We start from the raw sequence: 25,378 nt of genomic DNA, 5'->3' as shown, positions 1-25,378 counted from the left end.
TTTCAAAGGGCATAAGCCTATGATCTCATTACCTGAGTGATTGTCTGTACATATAGGCCTCACTTAATCCTGTCTGCATCGCTGCCTCCTGAGACTCAATGGTTTGGCCGAACTAAGTGGCTGGGTTGGTGAAGTATGGGGTGGTCTGTGGGCTTCACTTTAAAACTGGTTTCTCTTTTCTATCCTAATGGCTTGGACAGAAAGAGCCCAGAGGTCTGAGAGGAAGGAAACCAAAATATTTCCCTCAGCCCAAACTATGTATAATGGGCAAAAGGGTTTTGAACAGGTGAGATGTTCCTGGCTCACCTTCCTCCAAAGAAGCCCTTTTTTTCCCTAATGTGGGACATTGAAAAATTAATACCTGCCTTTTGTCATCTAGTGGTTATGGATTGAATGATGCCTTTAACCCTGTTGCCAAATCTGTTGCCCCCAGAATACAGCAAGGATGCCAGCCTGTTAAACCAAGCACGCCATTGTCCGGGGACAGCCAACCGACCTGGAGTCTGCACGATCCTTCCCCATGTGGGAAGGCCACCCTCCCCTCCACACCCTCACTCTTATTAGGGATTTCTGGACCCAAGGGTAGGTAGGACGACGACCATGCCCTGCTTAAAGCAGCTAGAGGAGCACGAGACCTTTGCCCATTGTCCTTTATAAGATTATAAAGGGTCTTAAGTCTGAGAGGGAGGGATTGTTATTTTTTATTGTTAAAATAATTAATTATTTATTTATTTTAAAAAAGGAAGAAGAATATATGAAAGGGTGAAGTGGGAGAGCGTATATGTATGACCATGGGCATGGACTTGGGGGGTGAATTGCTGGGGGGGCAGTGCTGGGAGGAGGGGAGCAAAGGGGAAAAAGTTGGAACTATTGTAATAATATAATCAATAGAATATACTTAAAAAGAAGACTATATTAAATGTCAACTCCTTTGTGGTAATCTACATAACTACATTTTATCCCACAAAGGGCAAAAAAGAATAAGAGACATTCTTACAGAAATAAAATTTCTCACTTCTCTATGACTGGAAAAAACAATTATCTCTATGGAGTGAACAAAGGATTCAAACCCTAGGACCTGGAGTCCATAACGGCACTGATGCCCACGTCACCATCGACTCACAGGCAGTATTGAACAAGTGACAAAAAAATCTAGTTTCCCTGATATTGTGTATTTGTGCTTTCTTTTTAATTCGCAAAATTAAATTGTGTAAAGTTTTGTTTTTTAAAGAGTTAAGTACACACCTCACACCCATTAGGATGGCTACTATTAAGAAACGAAAAATAGCAAATGTTGGTGAGGATAAAGAGAATTGGAGCCCTTGTATACCAGTTGTGGGACTATAATGTGGTGTAGCTGGGAAAACAGTACAGCAGGTCTTCAAAATAATTAGAACTAGAGTTAGCACATGATCCAGCAATTCCACTTCTGGGAATACATTCAAAAGAACTGAGAGCAGGGTCTCAAAGATATATTTGTATACCCATGCCCATAGCAGCATTATTCACAAAAGCTAAAACACAGAAGCAATCCAAGTATCCCTCAACAGATGAACAGATAAACAAAATATGGTGTAAAAACATAATGGAATATTTTCCAGCCTTAAAAATGAAGGAAATTCTGACACATGAGAAAACATGGATGGACTTTGAGAACATGTGCTAAGTAAAATTAGCCAGTTACAGAAGGACAAGTACTATATGATACCACTTAGATAAGGTACCTGTTTAGAATAATCAAATTCATAGAGACAGAAACTAGAATGGCAGTTGCCAGAGGCCAGGATGGCAGGGGGAATGGGAAATGGTTTACTGGGTACGGTTTTAGTTTTGCAAAACGAAAAAGTCTGCAGATGGATGCACAACAATGTGAATGTACCTATGCCACTGAACTGTACAATTAAAAATGGTTAAGATGTTAGAAAAGATAAATACAAAAAAAAAAAGTCAGCAATGTTTCTTCCAGTAATTATGTAAATAGGCCTCTCTGTGTTCAATAGCTTGATTCTTCGGTTCTTTTTCTAAGACAAGTCCAGCCTATGTCGAAAGAGAAAAGTAACTAGAATAATATAAAAACCTAAATCTAAATCTACCTTAGCCTGCAATGTCAAAATAGTTCTAAATCACACTTACATCTTCGACCTGCGTGGTGGGTTTCATCAGCTTGCACTTCATTCTGTAGGCCTTGAATAACTCCCTGGCTTCTTTGGAGATGGGATTGACATCAGGGAATAACTGAGAGAGGTGTAAGTTTAGATGACATGGCTCATAAAAACCCAGGAAGGCAAGAGAGCATGATATAAAGGCACTACTTATGGCAAAAAGTATATAGTGTCAGCATGTGTGATATAACCATGGTAATTTTGAAGAGTAACACAGCTTTGATGCCAGTTCCTAAAGATAAAGATCTTTTACATGTGTTCATACACGTTCTGTAATATGTGTCCCATTCACATAAATGCACTCAAAATTTTAAAAGTTTGATCAAAATCAATCACACTAGCTCACTACTTAACTATATGAAATTAGAAGTACTAATGTTTTAGTGTCACCTCTCTTGCCAAACAAAAGTTTTAGCCTAAAATTCCTCAACAGAGATTAAGTACAAGTGTAAAATGATTATGAAAAGAAGTTATTCTGAGCCATAGTTTTAGCAATGCTTTAACATCTCCAAGTTTCTTTGGAATGTTAGTTATACTTAAAAAAAAAACAACTTTAAATTGATATAATTTCACTTTAGTTGAAAAAACAATATATAAGCCCCACACTATTTTTAAGAAATCCTAGATTACATTAATGCAAACAATTCAATCACTCAGGACACAGGAAATTAATTTTCCAAAGCTTAGAAATCATGGTCTTAGAAAAAACTAGGTGTTCATTTTTCCCCAACTCTACCTTTACCTGTTAAACTATCCTCATCCCAGACTTTCAGTTATTTCTCAGGTAAGGTCCATAAACAGCTATGATAGCATCCATATGGTAGAAATCACCAGGAAATACTGAAAGCTGAGAATCTAACATCAGTCAACATTGCTTGTGCTCTGGTCTGTGCTGAGGTGCTACCGTGTAGATCAGCGGTTCTCAACCTGTGGGTCGCGACCCCTTTGGGGGTCGAATGACCCTTTCACAGGGGCCACCTAAGACCATCGGAAAACACATATATAATTACATAATGTTTTTGTGATTAATCACTATGCTTTAGTTATGGTTGGGGGTCACCACGACATGAGAAACTGTATTAAAGGGTCACGGCATTCGGAAGGTTGAGAACCACTGGTGTAGATGAGCAAAGAAACCTCTGGACCTACCTCCTCAGGGAAGCCTGGAGGAAAAGGCCTGCATTTTACAGGTGACAGAGACAGCTTTAGGCCTTGGGGATGCCATTTGTAGACCAAAGTGATGGCAAAGTGCCCAGAAATCTTCACGGTAATGAACTTATTCACCTGAAGGCAACAGAAAGAATCAACATTTCCTACACAGAATTCTCACAATTCAGATGGAAATCATAGACATTTATATGATGCCTGGAAGGAAATTTGGGACCAACATTCACAGACATCTTAGGTCTAATTCTGTTAAGTCAGCAATGGGATTAGGTTTTGTGCTGCAAATTTGTTGCTATTGAGAAAGGAAAAGGAGTGGGGAGAAAATATTTGCAATTAATGTAGCCATGTCTTATAAAGAAAGTCTGATTCCATTTAGACTGAAAGTGAATTGTGGGTCAATTTACAGGTACTTCTGAGTCCTAATTCTAGCCTGAGACACAGACCGTCTCTCCTGAAAAATACCATAGTTGATAACATATGGTTCCCTTGATATTGAGAAAAATCATTTACAGCTGCCAAGTGCTTTGAAGTTTTACAAGCCTTAATATTACTGTGAAACATTAAAATTAGAGAAATTTTATAAATGACCAGAATGGAAAAGTATCGATAAAGGAACAACTTCTTAAAGCTCAAGTGGACACCTGCAGATTTGTACAGCATATTTGAAGGCTCGTGTAGATCAAGTGCCCTAATTAGGTCAGCTGCTCTATGCACGCTAGGACTTCTGCTGGGTTACAAGTTACAGTCCCTTGCTTCCTGAAGGCTGCCAGCTGAGGTAATATGAACTGAGGAGTCTAATCCATGAGCTACCCAGATTTTTTTAGATAAAGGGTGTGAAAATCCTGACTGCTGAGTGTTAGGAAACTTGTACAGGCAGGCTAGCCTGGTACAGTTTCTTTACCTGCTCTTTACTTCCCTAGCCCTTTAGAACTAAGCGGTACTTCTTTAAAAAAAAAAAAAAAAAAAACAGCCATCATTACAGTTTATGTAGGACAGATGGCTACCATCAGTGATTCTGTAAATGAATAGAACATTGATCTGGAGCTACTTTCTACATAAGAGCCAGTCCAGTAGAAATATGAGGTGAACTACATCCACATAAATAATTTTAAATTTTGTAGTAGCCGAATTAAAAAGAGCAAAAGCATGTGAAATTAATTTAACACTTTATAACTAAATATATCCAAATATTAACATATCAACATGTAATAAATATAAAAATTATTAAGATAGCCCTGGCTGGTATGGTTCAGTTGGCTGGAGCATTGTTCTGTGGACCAAAGGGTCACAGATTCCATTCCCGGTCAGAGTACAAACCTAGGTTACAGGTCCAGTCCCTGATTGGGGTGCATGTCTAGGTTGTGAGTTCAGTCCCCAGTCGGGGCATGTACAAGAGGCAACTAACTGATCAATGTTTCTCTCTCACATCAATGTTTCCCCCCCTCTCTACCTCCCTCCCTTCCCCTCTCTCTAAAATCAAGAAGCATGTCCTTGGGTAAGCATTTTTTAAAAATCAAGATATTTTACATTCCCATTTTTGTACTAAGTCTTTAAAATCTCATGTGTATTTTACACTTACAGAATATATCAGGGGTTCCATGACCACAGGTGGCTAGTGGCTTCCATACTGAATAGCATAGCTCTATACAAATGGTGCTACAGTATTAGGGGTTGGTTGTTCAGCGCACCGTATAAAGCGGTCCTGGATACAAACTGTAGTACACACACACACACACACACACACACACACACAACACATACACAATTAACTATATAGGAACTGAGAAAGTCTAGCACAGAGGTTACCGACTGGCAGCTCAGAAGTGTTTTATATAGTCCTCTCAGAGTTTGAATTAATTGCCAATTTTTAAATATCAAGCTATTTCACACACAAAAAAAAAAACCCAGATTTTTTTTTTTAAATCATAAAATATAGCAAGTCTGGACCCATATTCCCATGTGGTAACAGCCTCTGGCACTGAGTAGAGGCTGCCCCCTTCAGGGGGTACGGACTTCCCAGGCCACTGCAGTTCCACCTGGCAGGCTCACTTCTACTTTACCTGACTTTCTGATCCTTGATCCTACAGAGACACACACTGAGCTATTCACAGAGGTAATGTCTGCACAGTGAGATTGAGGAGGAGACTTTTACTTTGAATACCATATACTTTCTTATTTTTAACATGTTTTGTAGTAGGCATAAAATGATTTTCTAGTAATAATTGTTAAAAGTGTATCAACAAAGACAAATCAAGAAAGGACCAAGTAAAATGTCAAGTGAAAAACTGAAATAAAGATTTATCAGATCAACTGGCTAGTGCAGACATTCAAATTGAATAAATCAGTTCTCTCATCTACTTTTCCTCCATGGTATATTTCAGACACTCAAAGTAAATTATTGTAACAGCATAAGAAATGACCAGGAAAATGATAAATTGTCAAATTTTACCCCAATTTTTAACTGGATCATCAAGTTTTCCCTTTGAAGGCCATATCCATTCCCTTACAACGTTTCCTGCTTTGCTCATCACCATGCCTCCAACCTGATTAAACATCATTGATATTTTTTGGCTGCAAAAAAGACAGAAACATGACTCATTTAGAAGAAGAAAGATTCATGGACTCACTGATTTGGCCAAGGACACGAAAGTCACCCAGTCACAGCCTTCAAGAGTGTCGGACTTCCTCCAATCACATTCCTGGAAAATGGTCACCTCACCTTGCGTATCTCCCCTGGAGAGAAAGTTGGCCTATACCTCTCAGATGATCAAGATTTCCCTTCTCTGAGATGCATCCCCTCCCACTTCACCACCCCTCATCTAGGGAGTCATAGGCATGGACCCTGCTAGCCGTGATTATGTACCATGTGGCCTTGCTTCCTTGGCTGTTTGCTTATTGAATTGGGGGTGGACATTTGACCCAGAAATGTGTTCCAAATAGATGCAACAATATATACAAAAGGACATGAGGATGGTGGTGGGCATAGTGTATTCAAGAGACTGAAAGGAAGCCAGTGTGGTCAGAGTTCAGACTGGTGCAAACAAGGCTGGAGTGACTGGCAGGTAGGGGCCAGATGTGCAAGCCTTCCTTCCCTATATCATGAGTTTTATCTTAAGAGCAAGAAGTCATAGAAGGGTTTAATAGCAAAGCAAAGAAGTGACATGATCAAACAGGTTGGTAAAGAACTAAAGTAAATGCTGAAGATCAGTTAAGACGTCATGGCAGTGGTCCAAGAGAAAGGAAGCGAGCTTGGTCTAGGACAGGGGTGAGAGAAATGGAGACATATGTATGAATTCAGGAATCCTCTGGATTTGGAAAGATGGGATTTGGGTGATGAAGAACAAGAATGTGCCCATTTAACCTTCCCTATACTTTATATTTCTAATGAATGCAGCCTAGCATTTTATTAGCTTTTTCAGGATTTGTAGTATCACACTATATGCCTGTGTCTAAATCATTTTTGTGTCTTCTTTCTTCTCAGCATGGCACCTGGCAAGGGGAAGGAGCTTAAAACAAGTCTCAATTACACTGAAAAAATGGATTCAATTAAACAAATACATATTGGGTAACTTTTAGATGCAAGAAAAGATTTAGGCACTGCCAGGCACGGAGGGATGCCCAGAGGGAGCGACTCTCTCTGCACCCAGAATATTTTGAGTCTTGTGCTACTAATTACTCTGATAGAAAACATGTATTGGGAGCCTACTATGCACCAAGTCTCAAGTATACATGTTTTTAACAGGCAGTGTTGCTTAATGGTTACAAACACTGTACAGCCAGATGGTTAATGGTATCAAAACTAGCTCTTCCATTTCCTGATGGTGTGAACTTGGATATAATTTCTTAAATTTGCTGTGGCCCAGTTTCTTTATCTTAAAAATGGCAATAACAACAGCATCTATCTCACAGAGCTCTTCCGAGGACTAAATGAGTTAACACATGTAAAAAGGTTTGAACAGAGTCACGCACCCTGTAAGTTCTCTGAAAGTGTTGGCTTTTATTAACAATTTCATCTATAGGTATTGACTCCCACTTCCCAGCTGAGAAAACAGACTGAGGGAGATTAGTAAATAGAGTGCCTACCACTTAATGTAAAGTTTAATAGAAGGGCTCACCATTTAAGGAACAGTAACAATTCACAGTACAAAAGTGTGCTTTTGGCATAATTGAGGAACCCGCAGTTCAACAGGCTGGAGGAGCAAAGCAACCAAATGAGAGAAAAAAGAAGAAATAGACAGCCCCAGCCTTGGACATCTACAGCACATTCCTTTCCTGGGCAGCCTACTGTTCCACTCACCCTGGACAGTTCCGTCTTCAGCTGTTCTCATTCCCGCGGGGCGCCTCTGGGAAAACCCTAGCCATCCACCTGTGCCCTGGAGTAGCTGCTCTAGCCAGGGCAACTGTCTCCCTGCCTGTGTGGCCTTCCCTATACGCTGAAGTCTGGCAACAACGGTCTCAGTCCACGCCCACCTTTTATTCATATTCCTGCTGGTGTGAGTTCTGGGCCTTCTCACTAAGACTCCCTTTTGGTGGGACGACAGACCCGCAAAAGAAAGATTGGTTTAAAAGATCATTAACAGTGAAACGGTGAAATCCCTTTGGAGGCAGCTTTTTGTTGTTTTTGCCCTCTCTCTCTCAGAGTCTTCAGTTCTGCTGAAAGCAGACAGTACCCTCTGCCAAGGAATGGTCTGGGGTGCCCAGGATGAAATTACACAGGGGTGGGACTTAGCCCTGAGGCTTAGCACTTTGGGCTTCTGTGAAGTTCCCAAAATATCGTGAGCAGCTGGCGTGGTATTCATCTGCTTAGTTACTATTATCGAAGAAGACAGGGAGAGAGTGAGGAAGGCATCACAGTGGGGGCGGGGGGAATTTTGTCATCTGTTGTTTGTTTCGTTGATATAAATTCTTGTCTTGGACATTTAATTTTATGTAATAAGTAATCAGGTGATAATTTCCCAGTATAAACTATAGACCCTTTGGCATTATTAAAATCTGACCAGGGCACTGAACATTCTCGTTTCTACTCATCGCCCATTCTCTATCCCTTCCTTTCTTTCTAACAAATTCCTGTTCATTCAGCTCTTTAACCCTCACTGAGTCCATCCCTATCTCCAGGAGTAGGTGCTGAGTAGTCTAAGCTCATAGGTGCGTGGCATTCCCGATAGCGTTTTTTGGTTCAGGCGTGGACCTGTGGTTAAGTTGACCTAAAGAGATTGAAAACAGTTTATTCTGGACAAACAAGGTTCCCCCACCTGCTAAACATGAAAAGGAGCATGTAGTGAGTGTCCCTGGTAGCCATCATGGGAATCTTGGAAGAAAGAATGCCAAGGATAGCCAAGAGGAGGGGTGAAAAGGACCTCAGCACTTGATGACATCACTGAGCCATAAATTATACTACATCTAGAGCCCATCCTCTCTCTAATTTGAAATGGGAGTTTTCTTTTACTTGCTATAGCAAAGCATCTTAACTGTACTTTTATCAAAAGGTATTCTAACTGCTACAATCCCTTTGATTAACTATTTATGGCTGGTTCTCTTAGAATCCTGTCTGTTCCATCCTTCCCATCTTCCATCACCCATTTCCAATAGCTTGACACAAATATTCCTAAAAGTCTTATTCACTCCTTATTCAATCTTTCAAATATTTATTAAGCACTCACTATATATTAGGCACATTATTATGTTGGGGATGGAGCAGTGAACAAGACAGACATGGTCTCTCCCATAAAGGAGCTCACATTCTAGTTGCACAGACCCAGTAAATGAAAATTTAATTTCAGATTATTAGTAGTGCTAAGAAGAAATAAATAAAGTCATCATTAAAATAATAAAAAGGATAAGATGAGACTTCTTAAAATGGGTCAGAAAAGGTTTTATTGAAAAACAGTCTGCAAGTTCCTCAAAAGGTAAAAAAAATAGTTACCATGAGTCAGCAATTCTACTCTTAGGTATTTATCCAAGAGAAATGAAAACATATTCCTACATCAAACTTGTTCATGAATGTTCATAAAAACATTATGCATTGTAAACAAAAAGTAGAAACAATACAAAGGTCCATAAACTGATGAACAGAGAAACAAAATGTGGTATATCCACACAATGGAATATTATTTGGCCGTAAAAAGGAATAAAGTACTAATTCATGCTACAACAAAAATGGACCTTGAAAGCTTTATACTAAGTGAAAAAAGCCAGTCACAAAAGATCACATGTTGTATGATTTCATTTATGTGAAACATCTGGAATAGACAAATCTATAGAGGTAGAAGGTAAATTACTAGTTGCCTAGGATTGAAGGTGAGGGTGTGGAATGGTGTTAATTGGTCCAAGGTTTCTTTTTAGCATAATGAAAATGTTCTAACATTAGATTTTGCTGATGGTTGCAAAACGCTGTAGATATACTAAACCATTGAATAGCATGCTTTAAATAGGAGGATTTTATGGAATATAATTTTTTCTAAATAAAGCTATCTAAAACAAAACAAAAACAAAAAAATGTCTCCTAGCAGGGGACATTTAAACTGAGACTTAAAAGATAAGGGAAAACCAGTCATGTAAAGAGTTGAGACAAAAACTCTCAGTTGTAGGGAACAACATGTACAAAAGCCAGGAAAAGACAGAGGCCCGTAAACAAGGGGTGAGTCATCGGGGATGGTGTTGGAAAGGGGCCTGAGCAGGTAGGATCTTCTGAAACTCTGAAAGTTGCCAAGTTGTATTTTGACACATACTCTCGTCTTCTGAAACTCTGAAAGTTGCCAAGTTGTATTTTGACACAGACTCTCGTTGGGCAGTATAATCTATATAGAAATCAGCATGAATAGCAAAACCCATGGATAAGGCAGCAAGTCGAGAACTGATAATTCCAAATGCTATAGCTGCAAAACACAGTGTGAAGAAAAAAAAGTATCATCGAGTTTTAAAAGGGAAAATCTTTAAAGCAACCCCTGGCCTATAACTAAGGAAGTCTATTAAATCACTCCCACCATGTCATAAGGATTAATTTCTAGGAGATATTTACAGACATTTTAGTGAGCCCATGAAGAATGCACATCTTCAGAAAGTTCAGAAAGTGTGAGATCCTATAGAATACCAAATGGGAACAGAAATGACTCAAGTTATATAAATACAAACTCCATAATGTCTAAACTTTGGGCAGTTGCAGGTGACATACCCGAGACCTAAGATAAAAGGGTGTGACCGATCCAGGTTGGACCAACACAGGATATAGAAAAGAACCAGAGAATGACACAGACTTCGAGGTGAGAGTGTAAGAATATCTAGACCAAAACCAGGAGAAAAAAGAGAATCAAGCCTTGAAAGTTTTAATTGACACCTTTGAGAGGACAGATTGGTGGTTAACAGGTTAGTACTAGCATGATTCATCTTGTATGTGTTTACGCTTCTGAAAGCCTACTCTTCACCATTAGTCAAAATAGAATTGGGGATGGAGAGAGGCAGAGAGAGACAGACACAGAGACAGAGATAGGGAGAGAAGAAATCATTTAGATTCAGGTGTTGCCCTTGTGATCAAATGCAAAAAAAAAAAAAAAAAATGACTACTATATTTTACAGCTTCTCCCAAGAAGAGTAGGATTCCTTTTCTCCATCCCCTGGATACAGGTTTGGCCATGTGACTTGCTTTAATCAATGCATCATTAGCAAATACAGAGTTAGAGTAGGCTGGAAAAGCGCTTATGCACTGGGGTTCATCCTCACTATTGTTGCTTTTGGAATCCAGCCACCATATGAAGAAGCCTGAGTGAGCCTGCTAGATCCTCAAGACACATGCCCCAGCTGCCCTGCTGCCCCAGCCAAGAGCAGATATGTCCAACTCCAAAGCCTAACCTCATAACCATCCCCTCCTCCTCATCACAACTATTCATTGTTACTCATAGGATGGACTCTCTTTTCCTCTCTTCAAGGTTGGAAAGAAAAAAACATTGTACTTAGAGTCTGAAAAATGACTTCAATGTTTTCGTCTATCATGTGACCTTGGAAAGGGTATATATCTTCTTTGAGCCTCAGTTTCCTCAGCAGAGAATTAGAGCTAACCACGGGTTTCCTGGGAAAATTAAGTAACATGAAAAAGTGCTCTTGACTTGATTTAACGTGATATACTCATATATTTGCAATTAATAAGGGGGATGTGTGAAGCAAGCTCACCAGAAACAATTTTCAAAGAACAGAACTTTAACAATCCCCAGAAAATCAAGTAAAAATATATTTGTTCTTCATAAAAGCAATTGTTACTTATCCACCTTGTCTGTGGTGTGACAGAATAAGATGTTCAAATTAAAATGCCGTAAAATTACATAGTGTTTCCGACTCTTTCGAAACTGTTCAACTGCTAGGGTTGGGAGAGGAAAGTATGTGCTTTCTCAGCCTTTGAAATGCTTCCAGATTCTGTCATTTTCTTTTCATCTCAACATCAAAGTTGGGAAAAGCTCTTCTACACCAAGGACAGGTGTTTACATGTCGTTCACTGAGGCACTTTGCTGCCCCATTAACCTGTCTCTTTTTCTATTTGCATCTTGAGACTCAAGCAGTAGTCTTGTATTTCTCTTAGTTTTTTTTGTTGAACTGCACTCACTCAGCTGGCAAGCTGCTGACACATTTGGACAGGTGACTTGATTCATAAAAATAGCCAAGGAAAGGAATCAGGGAGAAAGGGCTTCACCTTCAGAAGCATGATCAGCACATACAAAATGCTGAACGTGGCAGAAACACACAAAAGCATATTTATTAACTGGTTAAAAAGGGGGTGGGGTTCCTCGTTTTCTGGATGACCTAACTCTCAACTCCCGGCGTCTGGAAATCAAGAGAAGTCAAAATACAGCATATGGAAAAATATGTGTTTGAGGCTCAATCAAAAATTCAAGTTCAGCAACTCTAGAAGGCAAGTTTGCCTACTTGGTGACTCAGTTCACTGAGAGGTTGCCTTATGAATAAGTTACAGTATCCATCACTTCCTAAAGTTCCAAGGGCCAGAAATGTTTTTCTAAGCTCACATTTCACCTTCTTTATTTGTTGCATTTATATAGTCCATGTGCCTTTGGTTCAAATTTTCCATCTAAGGTGCTTTAAAAAATGAATTGCTAACTGAATGAAAAGCAAGCACACAGAAGAGGAGCAGGAAGAGGCATGAGGGTAAGTAATATCCCAAAGAAGGGTAAATACAGAGGAATAGTAATTATAATGAGTTGCATAGTGTCCCCCCAAATTCATGTCCACCCTGAGTCTGAGAATGTGACCTTATTTGGAACTAGGGCATTTGCAGATGTAATTAGTTAAGGATCTTGAGATGAGATCGTCCTCAGTTTAGGGTGAGTCCTAAATCCGATGACTGATGTCCTTATTAGAGGAGGCAAGGTCACAGAGAGATACAGAGAGAAGATGGCAATATGAAGGTGGAGGCCAAGATTTGAGTGATGTGTCTACAAACCAAGAAACACCAAGGATTGCCAGCAACTGCCGGCAGCCAGGAGAATGTCATGAAATGGATACTACCTCAAGAGTCTCTAGAAGGAATCAACCCCACCAACACTTGATTTCTGACTTCTAGCCTTCTTAACTGTGAGAGAATAAATTTCTGTTGTTTTAAGTAGCCAACTTATGGTAGCTTGTAATGACAGCCTTAGGAAACTGGCAGGTGGTCTGAAGAGACCTACAGCCTCTGCTATCGGTATGTGGTTGGCTGTGGATATTTCAACTTTCTCACCTGACTCCTTCAGCTCGCCTTTGACCTTACCCTCACCCATGCTGACACCCCTTACCATCTTCTTCCTAAGCTTCTCAGCTGTGAGATGAGAGGAATGAAGTCAGGGGAGGCCATGGGATATGATGAAAACCAGATGAGCTTTGAAATAAGCAAAGATTAGGTTCAAGGTTGGCCCCGGAATAGAAGTGGAGGTCAAGATCCTCATGAGCGATCAGGGAAGAAGAAAAATCACCAGTATTACAGAGAACGGGGTAGGTCTTCCTGGTCAGCCTCCATTCTTGAGCAATGTCATATCTCTACACTTACCCACCTCTGGCTTTACAAAGAAATATTTATGCCGTGGTGTGTTTCCTAAAGCAGTGTAGGCAGTAGTCCTTTAAAGCACCACCTTCATGCTTCCAGTGACAGCATCTCTCGGTCTTGTTCTTGCCTAGACACTGTCACATGTGCACACATTCTTAGCCTTGGAAGTTCCCAGTGCACTCAGGGGTCCTCAAAATTCCCCACCCCACACAGACTCTGCCCCCTCTTCCTGCCACTCAGAATTACTGCTATGTGAACTTTTCAGCTCTTTACCTACCTATCTCCATTCCATCTATCTACCTACCCACCTACTTATCCATCCACCCATCCATCCATCTGTTGTCTATATATTTTTAAAAGCCCTTTACCGAGTTATGATTGACACAAAAAGCTGTATACATAATATATACAACTTAATAAGTATACATCTATAAAACCACGTTCTATGCATAAACATATCCATCACTTCCAAAGTTATCTATCTCCATCTTACCCTGTCTACCTTAGAATACACTAAAAACTTCCATGGTAATTTTTCATTTAGGTTTCACAGCCATATCATGGGATAGATACAATGTATATATGTGCATTTTAATAATAATATTTAGGTTTTCTTGATTATAAAAACAATGATACCTACATAAGTTAAATGATTATAAATAGTGTATAAATTGCTATTGTTCTTCACTATTTGAGATATTGTATTATGTACAATATATTATATTTATAAAATTTCCAAGTATTTACACTGTTCATGTACTTGTTCTTTTTAATGGCAATGCTACATAACTCAAGCCATCAAGAAATTCTGCTATCCTCACAGAGGCCTCTGGTGAGCAGTCTTAAAAACGTGTGAAAATCAAGGAAACAAGAAAATTCCTCAATTGGCTCAAATCAAAAGAGAGCCAAAATGAACTCACAGATGTAAGACAAAGTAGAGAACAGTATTCAGAGGAGGCAGGGTTTCAAAACTAGAGGAGACCACAAGATCGGGACCCCTGAGAACTTTGTGGAAATCTTGAAGAAGACATGAGACTTTTCATGGGGTGTGAAATGGGGGTCCTGCCAGTGTATCTAGTTCTTAAAGGGTCAGGCATGCCCAGCTGACACCTGGCTCACCTATTAACAGTCTTCCTGTTTCAGCTCCCAATCTGTGCATTCTTGGGGCCTTGCCTTCATATAGGTCCCTCTGTCCTTGAGAGCCACAGCATCACCACACTGATGGCACAATTGGATCCTTTGAGACCCACAACCTTCTGGCCTGTTTTGATTTGAAAGTCCGTACATGGAACATGTGCGTGTGTCATTTCCCTTACCCGTTTTCCCAATTAGATTGGCCATTTAAAAGTTTGCTTTCTCATCCTCCCCTTTGTCAGGATTTAGTTCATTCTCCACCCCTTAGCTTGCCCACAAGTTCTAGTTTGTCTGGAATCTCACGTACCCTTTAGGAAAAGAAATGCTACCACATCCAAAAGGTGTAAAGGTCCCAAGAATAACTTGATTTGGCAAGTCACTGAATATGTTGGTGTACACACCACCCCAAGGGAGGGCAGAATAGCTTTGGCAGACAGCTACACGGCCAGAAGGATAGATAAAATCAAAGTTAAGGAACTGACATTAACAAAAAACAAGAATGCTAATAATAATTCTTAGATAGAATGCCATTAATTCTCAGTCTATTTAATTGTTTTGATAAGCTATTTACACAGAATGTAACAGAAGTCCAGAGAAGGTCACTTGATTCTGCATAGTCACTGAGCACAATAATAATAGTGCCAGGCCAGCACACAGGTTCCCTGACTTTCCGCTGCATGTTCTTACCATACGTTCAATTACCTGCAGATTCATTTTAGACTGGACCTGTTAATGGCAAAGCCACTGGAAACTGCAGTTGTCCATCGGTACTCAGCATTACCAGGTAAGGTCATTCCAGCACACAGCAGAAGGATTGGGTCTCCCCACCAATGTCGATGACAAGATACAGGCAAAGGAGGGCCAAGGGATAATTATGGACATGCGAACAAGTTCACAAAACCTAACTGTACCAAACTGTCATGGCCTCTTGAGGTCTGTTTCATTTTGGATTTGAAAGAATTTATTGCACAAGCCACCTTCTCTCTAAACTAGATTCTCTGATGCTTAATCCCCATGTTGGTCTACAAAAAAAAATGAATCAAGGAGAATTCATTTACTCAGGATCACATGAGCACTCAGGTGCTTAACAAAAATATCGGCTATAACCAGAGGTTTTCTTAAATGGAAGCAAAGTTTGTAAACTGGAGAATTTGTCCCAACCTCTATCTCCAGTTGACGTCTGTCCCCCTCCACTCCCAAGTGAGGGCATGTGGCCCCTTGGGGGAATGGGCCTGAAGAAACACAGGACATCAGACTTCCTTTCTGTAATTTTCTAATAAAACAGAAACACCCCACCTGTCAGCTTCTTCTGTCATGCCTGGCCCCTCCAACCTTCTTTCCCTTTGGAATTTCACAAGGATATTAGGTCACAGAGGAACCGTCTAGCAAGGCATAACGGAGCTTTCTCATCTCCGAGTCAGACTCCCTGATGGCTGGCATCTGAGGCTTCCTCTTCAGAAGCTCCATCCAGAAACATCCGGAACCGGGGGGACTGTTGCTCACCTTCGCCTCGCCTTCAGGATCATCATAGTGGTGCAGGATAAGTCGTTTGTTGAACCCCTCTTGCTTTAGCTTAGCTTCTTCTGTTTTTCTGTTCAAAAGAAAAGAATGTGAGGCTTGGCTAATTTCTTGGTCTTGTCAAGATTTGGAGGATGGCCAATAGCTGTTCAGGCCTCTGTGAACTCACCATTCCCACCGATCTGATGGTCTTCTTTTAAGTCAGGACAGCTGGACTCTGAAATCCTTAACCAAGCATTTATAGAGGGCCTGCCATCTTTAAATGTTATGGAGCACCTACAGTGTGTGAAGTACTATATCAGAGGCTGTAGGACCTGCAGGACTGGTCAGTAGCCTTTGTTCCCACAGGAGCAGTAGGACACAGCACAGGCTTTGGGTGAGAACTGAGTTGAATCCTGGAACTGCCACCTGGGACTAGAGAAAGTATGGAAAGTACTAAACTCTGAGCCTTGGCTTCTTCATCTGTAAAGTGGGGATAACAATACCTCACAGAAATGTAAGGAATCTCTAGTTAATGCACACAGACCTTGGGGCATAGACCCCCCAGTATTTAGCATGTACTTTATAAATGCTAATTCTTTTTATTGCATTTTAGTGGGGATTATACACATACATGTCTATTAGTAATAAGGCAGCAAAGGGGAAGGGTAGGTAAATATGAAACAGCTTAGCTTCTAGATTTTAGACTGAGACCCTGAAATTAAGGTAGCCTCTTAGAACACTTATTTCACCATCCACAAATATTCACTAGGTGTGTTCCACAAAGAAAACTCATGAGAAAGATGCTATCTGTTTCCATTCTTAAGAGAGTGTCCAGGTTATGCAGCTACATGGGAAACCCAGGCTTCAGCGTATGCCCATCCACGCCAAACTCTCTATTCTACTCTCTGCACTTCACAATACTATTCCCTACATTTCTAGTGTTGGGTGCTACAGGAGCTGTGGGTAGAGTATAAAGTGCAGACCCACCAGGGCTCTGTATCTGAGAGTCAGCCATGAAGCAGACCTTCCTTGGTCTTGCCCAGCTTCCCACACCCCCAATATACACACATGCACACACACTCATGTACCCAGCTAGTAGGTAGCTATCGACAACATGCCATTGGAAATCTCCAGGGTCAGGCTGGTAAAGCTGAGGTCCTGTACAAAAGAGACAGTCTTAGCTCCCTTGGAGACCAAGTCCACCTGCTTAATATCCGCATTGGCTGCTGGCTTGCTTTTAATCAGTGGTCCCAGCAACCAAAGTGGGCTCAGCAACCAAAGTGGGCTGCTGGGCTTCTCTGTTATTGGGACAGAATGTGGGCATTCAATATGGCAGATCCATGACCAACACTAGAGAATAATCAGAAATGTCAGGACTGTGATTAGGGGAAGTAGGAGCCACATTCCCAGAGAAGGGGGAGCAGTTTGGGCATTTCCAACAACAGCATAGAGTAGAACTCAAAACACACAAACAAGCAAATTTGAGCAACAGCACGAAAAAATGTCTAAGGCAAGCGCTTTCAGATTTAGATCAGATTCAAACAGGAATCTTCAATGTTTTTCATTTTAAGCTGCGTATCTCAAGGAGGCTCTTGGAGTATTTGGAAGATAAGGTCTGCATATGCACGTACATTTATCAGTTGAGTAAGAGATTTGGGGTGTGGGAAGAGCCATACTGAAAGGAAACTTTTTTAAGGATTAAAAATAATTAATTGGAAATAATAGAGCTGATTAATAAAAGGCAGGAAAGGTATAACAGCCACACACTGTTGGCGTGGGGAGCACTGGGGGTGGGACTCCCTAGCAATCATCAAGAGTCACTGGTCTCTCTCCCAGAAGCAGGAGGGGGTGATCTCAATGAGTCTTGGTGGAGAAGGAACCAGAGCCAGGAGGGTGGGTGGGCAAGGACCAAATCTGCCACTTGGTAGCTGGAAAGCAGAAATGCTGGATTAACTAGGGCTTTCCCTCTCTTCCCCTTTGTCACTTCTCTTGCTTCCCTTCTGCTGCTCCTTCCTTTCTTTCTCATAGTCTCATGAAAATGTATCCCACTGTCAAAAATGAGGTGAGTGGGCACATTTTTGAACAATATGACAAAAGCAAAGCATTGATAGATTGCCACTCTTCCCCCACACCAAAACACATGCATACCACTCCATTTATAAGCACCAAAGACTGGTACAATGTCAGCTTAACAACACACACTTATAATGCAACTGGAAATGCGAGTCTAATTACTATTCTCCAAGCCTGCACCTCGGCCCTTTCACTCAATGCCTAAACATGATTCTATTTTTCTGTGACTCTCCACAAATAGACCTTTTGGATTATTCTTAAAAGAAAGGTAGGTACGCCACTAAAGTATAAATACCTATAATCATTGGGAGGAAAAAAAGGCATACTCCACCTCCTCACCAATATGGTCAAAAATCATGACACAAAAGCTCTAGTGCAAAAAACTCCAAAGCAAAATCTATTATTGCATTATATAAATGCCACATTACTTATATAAGCAGAGTGGGCATCTGTAATTCAGGAAAGTTTTCCATTACCCTTTTAAAAGCAATGCTTCCTTTCCTAACCCCTTTAACAGGCCCCTAGACAAAGAGTCTTTTAATCATCGTTTTAAGACCAATGAGCCTCCCTTGCCAACAAAGACCACCTCTTCTCTGCCTTTTCTCAAGGTGTTGCAATGGTGATGGTCTTACTCTGCTCTTGCTTAAAGACCAGAAGTTGACCTCTGGTTTTTCCAACAGGTGATGATTACCACCAAGTTGATTAGTTTAACAAAGCAGCCCCAATACTTGCACATTTCTCAGACGTTTTAGGTGGTGGTCATTCCCAGGAAAAGTCATTGCTGGGATTTAAGGACACAGAAGTTACCCAATTATGCCAGACCACTGGTATCTAGCCCACTCTGAGACAGAGGCTGACACAGAAAGCGAAAGTATACCTCAAATGATCTCAGATCAAATAGGCCTAAGAATTATAATAGGAAGCTAAATTCCTTAGGGGGGGGCATCCATTGTATATAAGAACTGAAGAATGTTTGGAAAATATATAATACTATTTTACAGATGAAGAAGCCAAAGTGCAGAAAAAGGAACAATAACCCTGGCTGGCATGGTTCGGTGGATTGAGCACTGGCCTGCGAACCAAAAGATCGCAGGTTTGATTCCCAGTCAGGGCACATGCCTGGGTGGTGGGCCATGTCCTCAATTAGGGGACTGTGAGAGGCAACCAATTAATGTTTCTCTCACACATCCATGTTTCTCTCCTTCTCTGTCTCCCTCCCTTCTGCTCTCTCTAAAAATAAATTAAAAATATCTTTTTTTAAAAAAAAGGAACAATAATTGTTAAATAACAGTTACTGTTTATTGAGCATTTACTATAGTTTTTAGCTATATTATTTCATTCAATGCTTTCAACAACCTTATGTGGTAGATTTTAGAAGGATTCCTGTTTTATATAAGAAAAGTACGCTAAATGCCCCATATTCCATGGTTGGTAAATGGGAGCATGAAAACTATGTGGACTCCAAAGCTTGGCTCTAAGCCTTCACACAACATAGACCTTGTATCCCTGGTCACACAGCTAAGGAATGATGGGGTCAGGGTTAGAAGCATGCCTGGATTCCCAGACTAGTGCTTTTGCATCACTATGCTCTAACAGTGACCATGAGTAAAAGCAGAGCACTAGAGCTTCACCAGCTGGGGCTCAGAGATCTGATTCAGGCTTAGACAAAATATCTGGAGAATGTGCTCTGCTGTAAGCAGTGCCTTGAGATCTGGTTTAGAATGTAGGGTTCACTATGTTTGTCAGACCAGACTTCCTGGCATAAATCCAGAGCCCATATCAGTGTGGACCTGCCACTGGGGTTAGAGAAGATTCTTTCTTCCTGCCCTTAATTTTCCTTGGGTCTGACTTGATATTAAGCTTTTATAATGCTCTGTGTAGCAAGTGTAATAGAAATTTGGTAGGATAAAAAGACTGGTAGTTCTGATTTGTCTAAAATTGCATTTCATCCAGCAAGCACATATTAAATCTCCATGGTATCGTCAACCCCAGTAACTGAGGGGTGTTAAGATCTGGCTGCTTTACTTGCAAAAAAAAAAAAAAAAAAGGTTTTGTAATGCATACATTGTAAAATTACCTGTGCTCTTTTTGAAGCTTGGATTCTGTATATGACAGATCCCTTGGGAACTAATTCTACCAACTTGAGCAATTCTCATTGTTAAAAAAACAAACACTCTCTTGATCCAGTTTATTACTGTGGGTCACGTATAAAAGCACCTTACTCATCCCTGTTGCTGTGTGCCAGCTAAATTCTCCTCCTTCATCTACCCTGCCAAGTCTTCTCTTCTTGGTTCTAAATCTACTTCTTTCGAGAAACCATCTGATGGTACTGGATAATTATTTTTAAAAAAGCTTTTTACTTGCTTAGTGTGTTAGTAGCACCTACAAAGCATGTTTAATATATTGTGTTGCTTTAAGCTTCATAACAACCTGCTGTGGTAAGTGGGAGATATCTTACTATCCCTAAATGACTGAATAAACAGAGGTTCAGGGAGTCCAAGTGACTTACACAAGATCCCACACTTCTTGACTAATGAAACTGGGTGTTCTGACTCCACATTTGACTTACTTTTTTCCTTTCAATTTTTTTTTTTACTTTATTTTTTAGAACAGTTTTAGGTAAACAGCAAAACTAAGTGGAAAGTAAAGAGAGTTCACATATATACCCTCTTAAAAGTCTGGTTTTCTTTTCATTAAAATACCCTGCCTGATTCACATCACTCTGAGACCTTTATAAACTTGAAAAATGAATTCTAAGTCCACCTGAAAGAATGAGTTGGTGAAACCAGCTAAGACACTCTGATATAGAAAGAGTAACAAGAGGAGTTTTGCTGAACCAAATATTCAGACAGTAGTAACTAAAATTTATTGAGTGCTTATTTGTGTTACTATAATTATCCCTGTTTCACAGCTGAGAAAAGTGGGACAAAAAAGAAATTGGCTTTCCCAAAGTCACATGAATGAATGAAGCTGGGATTAATTTAGCCAAATCAACTGGGCTTCAAGGCTCTTTCTTAACATCATATACTGCCCCTCTCATATTATATAATATGAATAAGTAAAACAGCCAAAAACTTAATATGCAAGAAATGGAATAGCATAGATAGCTCAAAAGCAGACCCTAATGTATATAAGACTGAAGATATAATTAAATTGAAAGCTCAGATCAGTGGATAACAGAGAATATATTCAATATATGGCTCCAGAGAGATAATAGAGTATTGAGGTTAAATGCACAGGCTTTGGTTTCAGAAAGACCGAAGCTTAAATAGCAGCTCACCCACTTAACTAGCTCTCTGACCTTGGCCTAACAATGCCAACTGACTCAAGCAGGCGTATAAATTGCTTCATGCAGTGCTTTACACAAAACAAGGACTCAATAAACACTGGCTGTTAGTATTAGCACCCAATAAATACTAACTATCATTATTACAGGCATAGGATGAACGAAGCTAGAATCTCCTCCTCTCACGCCACACACAACAAAATTTCCAGCTAAATGTAGAAAAATTAAGTAAAAAAATAGGGTAGGACTACCTACTTTCAGAATGAGGAAAGTTTTTCCAGTTATAAGAAAATGGGGGGGGGGGAATCTTAAAACATTGATAATAGTACAATAAGAAAAGTTAAAACACCTACATCTTAATCATAAAATTAAAAAGCAAACAATAGCCCTGGCTGGTTAGTGCAGTTGGTTAGAACATCATCCTGATACCCTAAGGATGTTGGTTTGATCCCAGGTCAGGGCACATACAAGAAGCAACCAATGAATGCATAAATAAGTGGAACAACAAATCAATGTCTCTCTCTGTGTCTCTCAAATCAATCAATCAAAAAAAATTTTAATGAAAAGCAAACAATAAATATTTACCACAGATAACAAAAGATTAATATCATTAATACATAAAAAACTTAAATGAAAAGGTAAGAAGGGCACTAAAACCCATAGTAGGGAAAAGGTACAGAGATTAGGAACACCCAGTTCACAGAAGAAATGTTTTTAAATATCAAGAAATACTTAACCCTGGCTGGTGTGGCTCAGTGGACTGAGCATCGGCCTGCAGACCCCTGAGTTGTGGGCCAGGTCCCCAGTTAGGAGCATGTGAGAGGCAACCAATCAATGTTTCTCTCGCACATCAATGTTTCTCGCCCTCTCTTTAGCCCGCTTTTCCCCTCTCTCTAAAAATAAATAAAATCTTCAAAAAATTGGAAAAAAATGACTTGGAGAACTTTTTTTTTTTTTTTAGATAAATACTTAAAAGGTTAAACTTCTCTAATTAGTGAAGAAAGAGACACAAGAATATTCTTTGTCTATCAATTTATCAAGGTTGAATAATTTTAACAATTACATAGCAATAATCTCTCATTGCTATGAAGGGGGTTCGCTGGCATGGCTTTTCTGGAAAGAAATTTGGCAGTATCTTTCTAGAACTTTAAAAATGTTTATATCCTTTTATCAAGTTCCCCTTCTAGGAATATAGCTTTAGGAAGAAATCAAAGAAATGAAAAATATTTATAGGACCATTGAACAAATGTGAATATTCAACAATAAGAGAAGAGTTTGAAAATGATGGACCACCTATGCAATGAAATTAATTCAAAACAGCCATTGAAAATCTCATTTCTGAAGAATTTAACTGCATGGAAAAATGCTTATGTGAAAAGACAAAAAAACAGGACAAAAATGGCACTCGAAAGATAGTAAATGTTTTAAAAGATAATATATAAATGCATATAAAATACATAGCATTTAAATACATAGTGCTTACTATATAAATGGGATGTGTGTGTATGTACATTGGAAAAAAGGCTGGAAGGAAATATGTCAAAATGATAGAAATGGTATTCCCTTAGTGAAAATGTGTTTTTTTCCTTCTTACACATTTCTAAATTTTTGAAAAATTTAAAAACTAAGGATGTATTTGCATTTAAAATACACTCCCTTAAGCAGTAAGTGGTTATTTTCACATCAGCGAGGAGTAGAAACAAAGCATGGTGGAAAGTGGGTAGGCTTTGGAGTCAGATAGAGCTGGTTTTCGCCCAGCTCTGCCTTTGTCGAGCTGTATGACCAGGCGAATTGCCACAATTTGTGGCACATCAGTTTCCTCATCTGTAAAAATGGACACGGTAACCGTACCTCTCTCATGCGATTGCTGTAAGGAGTATGAGTAACAAATGTAAAGTGCTAGGTCACTGTCAATGCTTGCTATCGTGATTATCACCTAATTCTTTGTTTTGTCCTCTGTTGATTATTAACTTACTGAGATGTTTAGTTTCCCATCTTACATAAACACAGGGACTGGTTTTATGTTTCCTTAGAACAGAACTTTGCTTAGGGCTGGCTTTTCTTTCCCTGGCTGCTTCTTTTCCTTCCCTTCTCTAATTGTCACACATGATCCTGTATTAGTCATACGATAAGGCTGATTGATTGATAAGTCCTGTATCATAGCATGACTTTTCCACGAGTCACAGGAACAGGAGGGTTTGTGGGTGCATGTATTTTTTCAAATTATGTGTACAATAGGCATGGTGATAAGGTGACTTGTCCAGGGTCACATAGGTTCTACATCCCTTCCTGTCTATCTACTGTATCACATGCTTTATAAAAGTATTTGATTCTGAAGATGCAGAGGGCTCCCTACATTTGAATTATGGCTCCTTGTAGTTTCTTCACAGCAGTATCGAGGACTGTGTTCCATTGCAGAATTTCTGATATTGAGTAAGGATGTTGAAAGATCCAACCTTAAAAAAAAAAAAAAGAAAAAAAAAATGGATACACATATTAACACCACAAGGATATTTATTTAAAAATTTATACCAAGTCAGTCCTCATTGGGTATATCCTGCCCAAATATCAGTCTACCAAAATCTACTTGAAAAAGGAACCCAAATCCATTCATATTCAAGTATAAGTAATTATCAGCTTAAGAATTACCTTTCCTTAAGATTTGCTCTGAAATGGGATCAAGACTTTGACTCCAAGGAATTAAATCCCTATGATGACATCTGAAATACTAGAGGGTTTTCAAGACTCCCTACAAACTCTGTAAGACCTAAAGATGAGGTTCTTCAACATCCTCCAGGCTCAGGACAGAATCCTGTATACCAGAGAGGATATTCTATTGGTAGTTAATAGATTTGGGTCCTGCCCTTGACTCTCCTACTAACCAGTTTGGGTATTCAATATCTCTAGGCTTCAGGTTTCTCATCTGCTAAATGAGAGAATTGAATGACATGATCACTAAGGCCTTTCAATTCTAAACCTCTCTCCTTGTAAAATCCTACCATTGTAGTGCACATATAGAAAGATCCAAAGATGGATTCAAGGAATTTGGGGGAAGAAAACAACTTGCCGTTTCTTTATTCCATCCTACCAAACCTAGTCCATTCAATAAACCAGGAAATTACATATAGAAGAAAAATGGAAAAATAAAGATATGAAAGGGATGGGGCATGCAATCTTACAACACAATCACTGTTCCATCTTGGGGTAGTTTCTGCTAGATTTTCTCCCTGCTAGATTTTCTCCCTATGCACAGGTGTTTTAAAATATTAGTTGTAATGAAAATGGGTATAATGTTTATTCTATCTTCAGGTCTTTGGTCTTAGCCATGAACTCTTCACTTGGCCATAACTCCAGGTGAAATTTTGTATCAGGGCATTGTAGCTCTTCTTTATTTTTGTCTTCACCTCCATTCCCCACCCTAGCCCTCTTCCAAAACTATGGATATACTTGACTTTCCTTACTTGGAGGTATCATCCCACTCCCATCCCACGTGGCTCAAGTTGGACTGACAATTATATTTTCTTTCAACCCATAAGCCAAAATGACTCAGGTTTGACCAATAATATTACTTTATTTTCCAAGCAAACATGATTGGGTGATAGGGTGGGCACTTGACTCAAATATAGCTAACCAAAGTCATTATCTGGGATTGAAACATGGACACTGAGGTGGGGTGGGGGTTGGGGGAGAGCACTTTCTTCCTAAGCGGGAAGCACATGAGCCTATGGCTGGCAGTGACCATCTTTACCTTGTGGAGTGAGCTTAACTGCAGAATTCAGCCAAAGCAGAGATGGAAAGAGAAAAGTCTCTGCCATGTTGAGTTCTACATCCTGCCTTGGACATTGTTCATGTAGTTTTTCCTTTAATGTTCTGGGCCATCCTCTAGGACCTAAGCATACAATTCTCTTGTTGCTTAAGCTCCTGTGAGTTGGGTTCCTGTTGCTCACTGCCTAGAATCTAGGCTCATCCCCACCAAATCATAAGAACCATCCTAATCTCGGACTGGCAAAACTGCAACAAGCTCCATTCCATTTT

At 39.8% G+C, this 25,378-nt stretch overlaps 1 protein-coding gene across 1 annotated transcript in view; it reads right to left on the bottom strand.

The window, feature by feature from the left end:
• The window catches only part of LOC150011235 (uncharacterized protein C3orf20-like), an 81,290-nt gene that overhangs the window by 36,200 nt on the left and 19,712 nt on the right, over window positions 1-25,378 (bottom strand). The window contains 6 exon segments of the mRNA XM_090275092.1: window positions 2,134-2,235; window positions 3,312-3,446; window positions 5,792-5,900; window positions 14,792-14,941; window positions 15,848-16,075; window positions 23,700-23,799. Of these exon segments, the coding sequence (XP_090131218.1) occupies window positions 2,134-2,235; window positions 3,312-3,446; window positions 5,792-5,900; window positions 14,792-14,941; window positions 15,848-16,075; window positions 23,700-23,799 (824 nt within the window).

The sequence above is a fragment of the Furipterus horrens genome, unplaced genomic scaffold, assembly GCF_987537825.1.
Source record: "Furipterus horrens unplaced genomic scaffold, mFurHor1.1.pri manual_scaffold_4, whole genome shotgun sequence".
In the NCBI taxonomy this organism is placed as follows: Eukaryota; Metazoa; Chordata; class Mammalia; order Chiroptera; family Furipteridae; genus Furipterus; species Furipterus horrens.
This window is presented reverse-complemented; position numbering and strand designations above follow the sequence as displayed.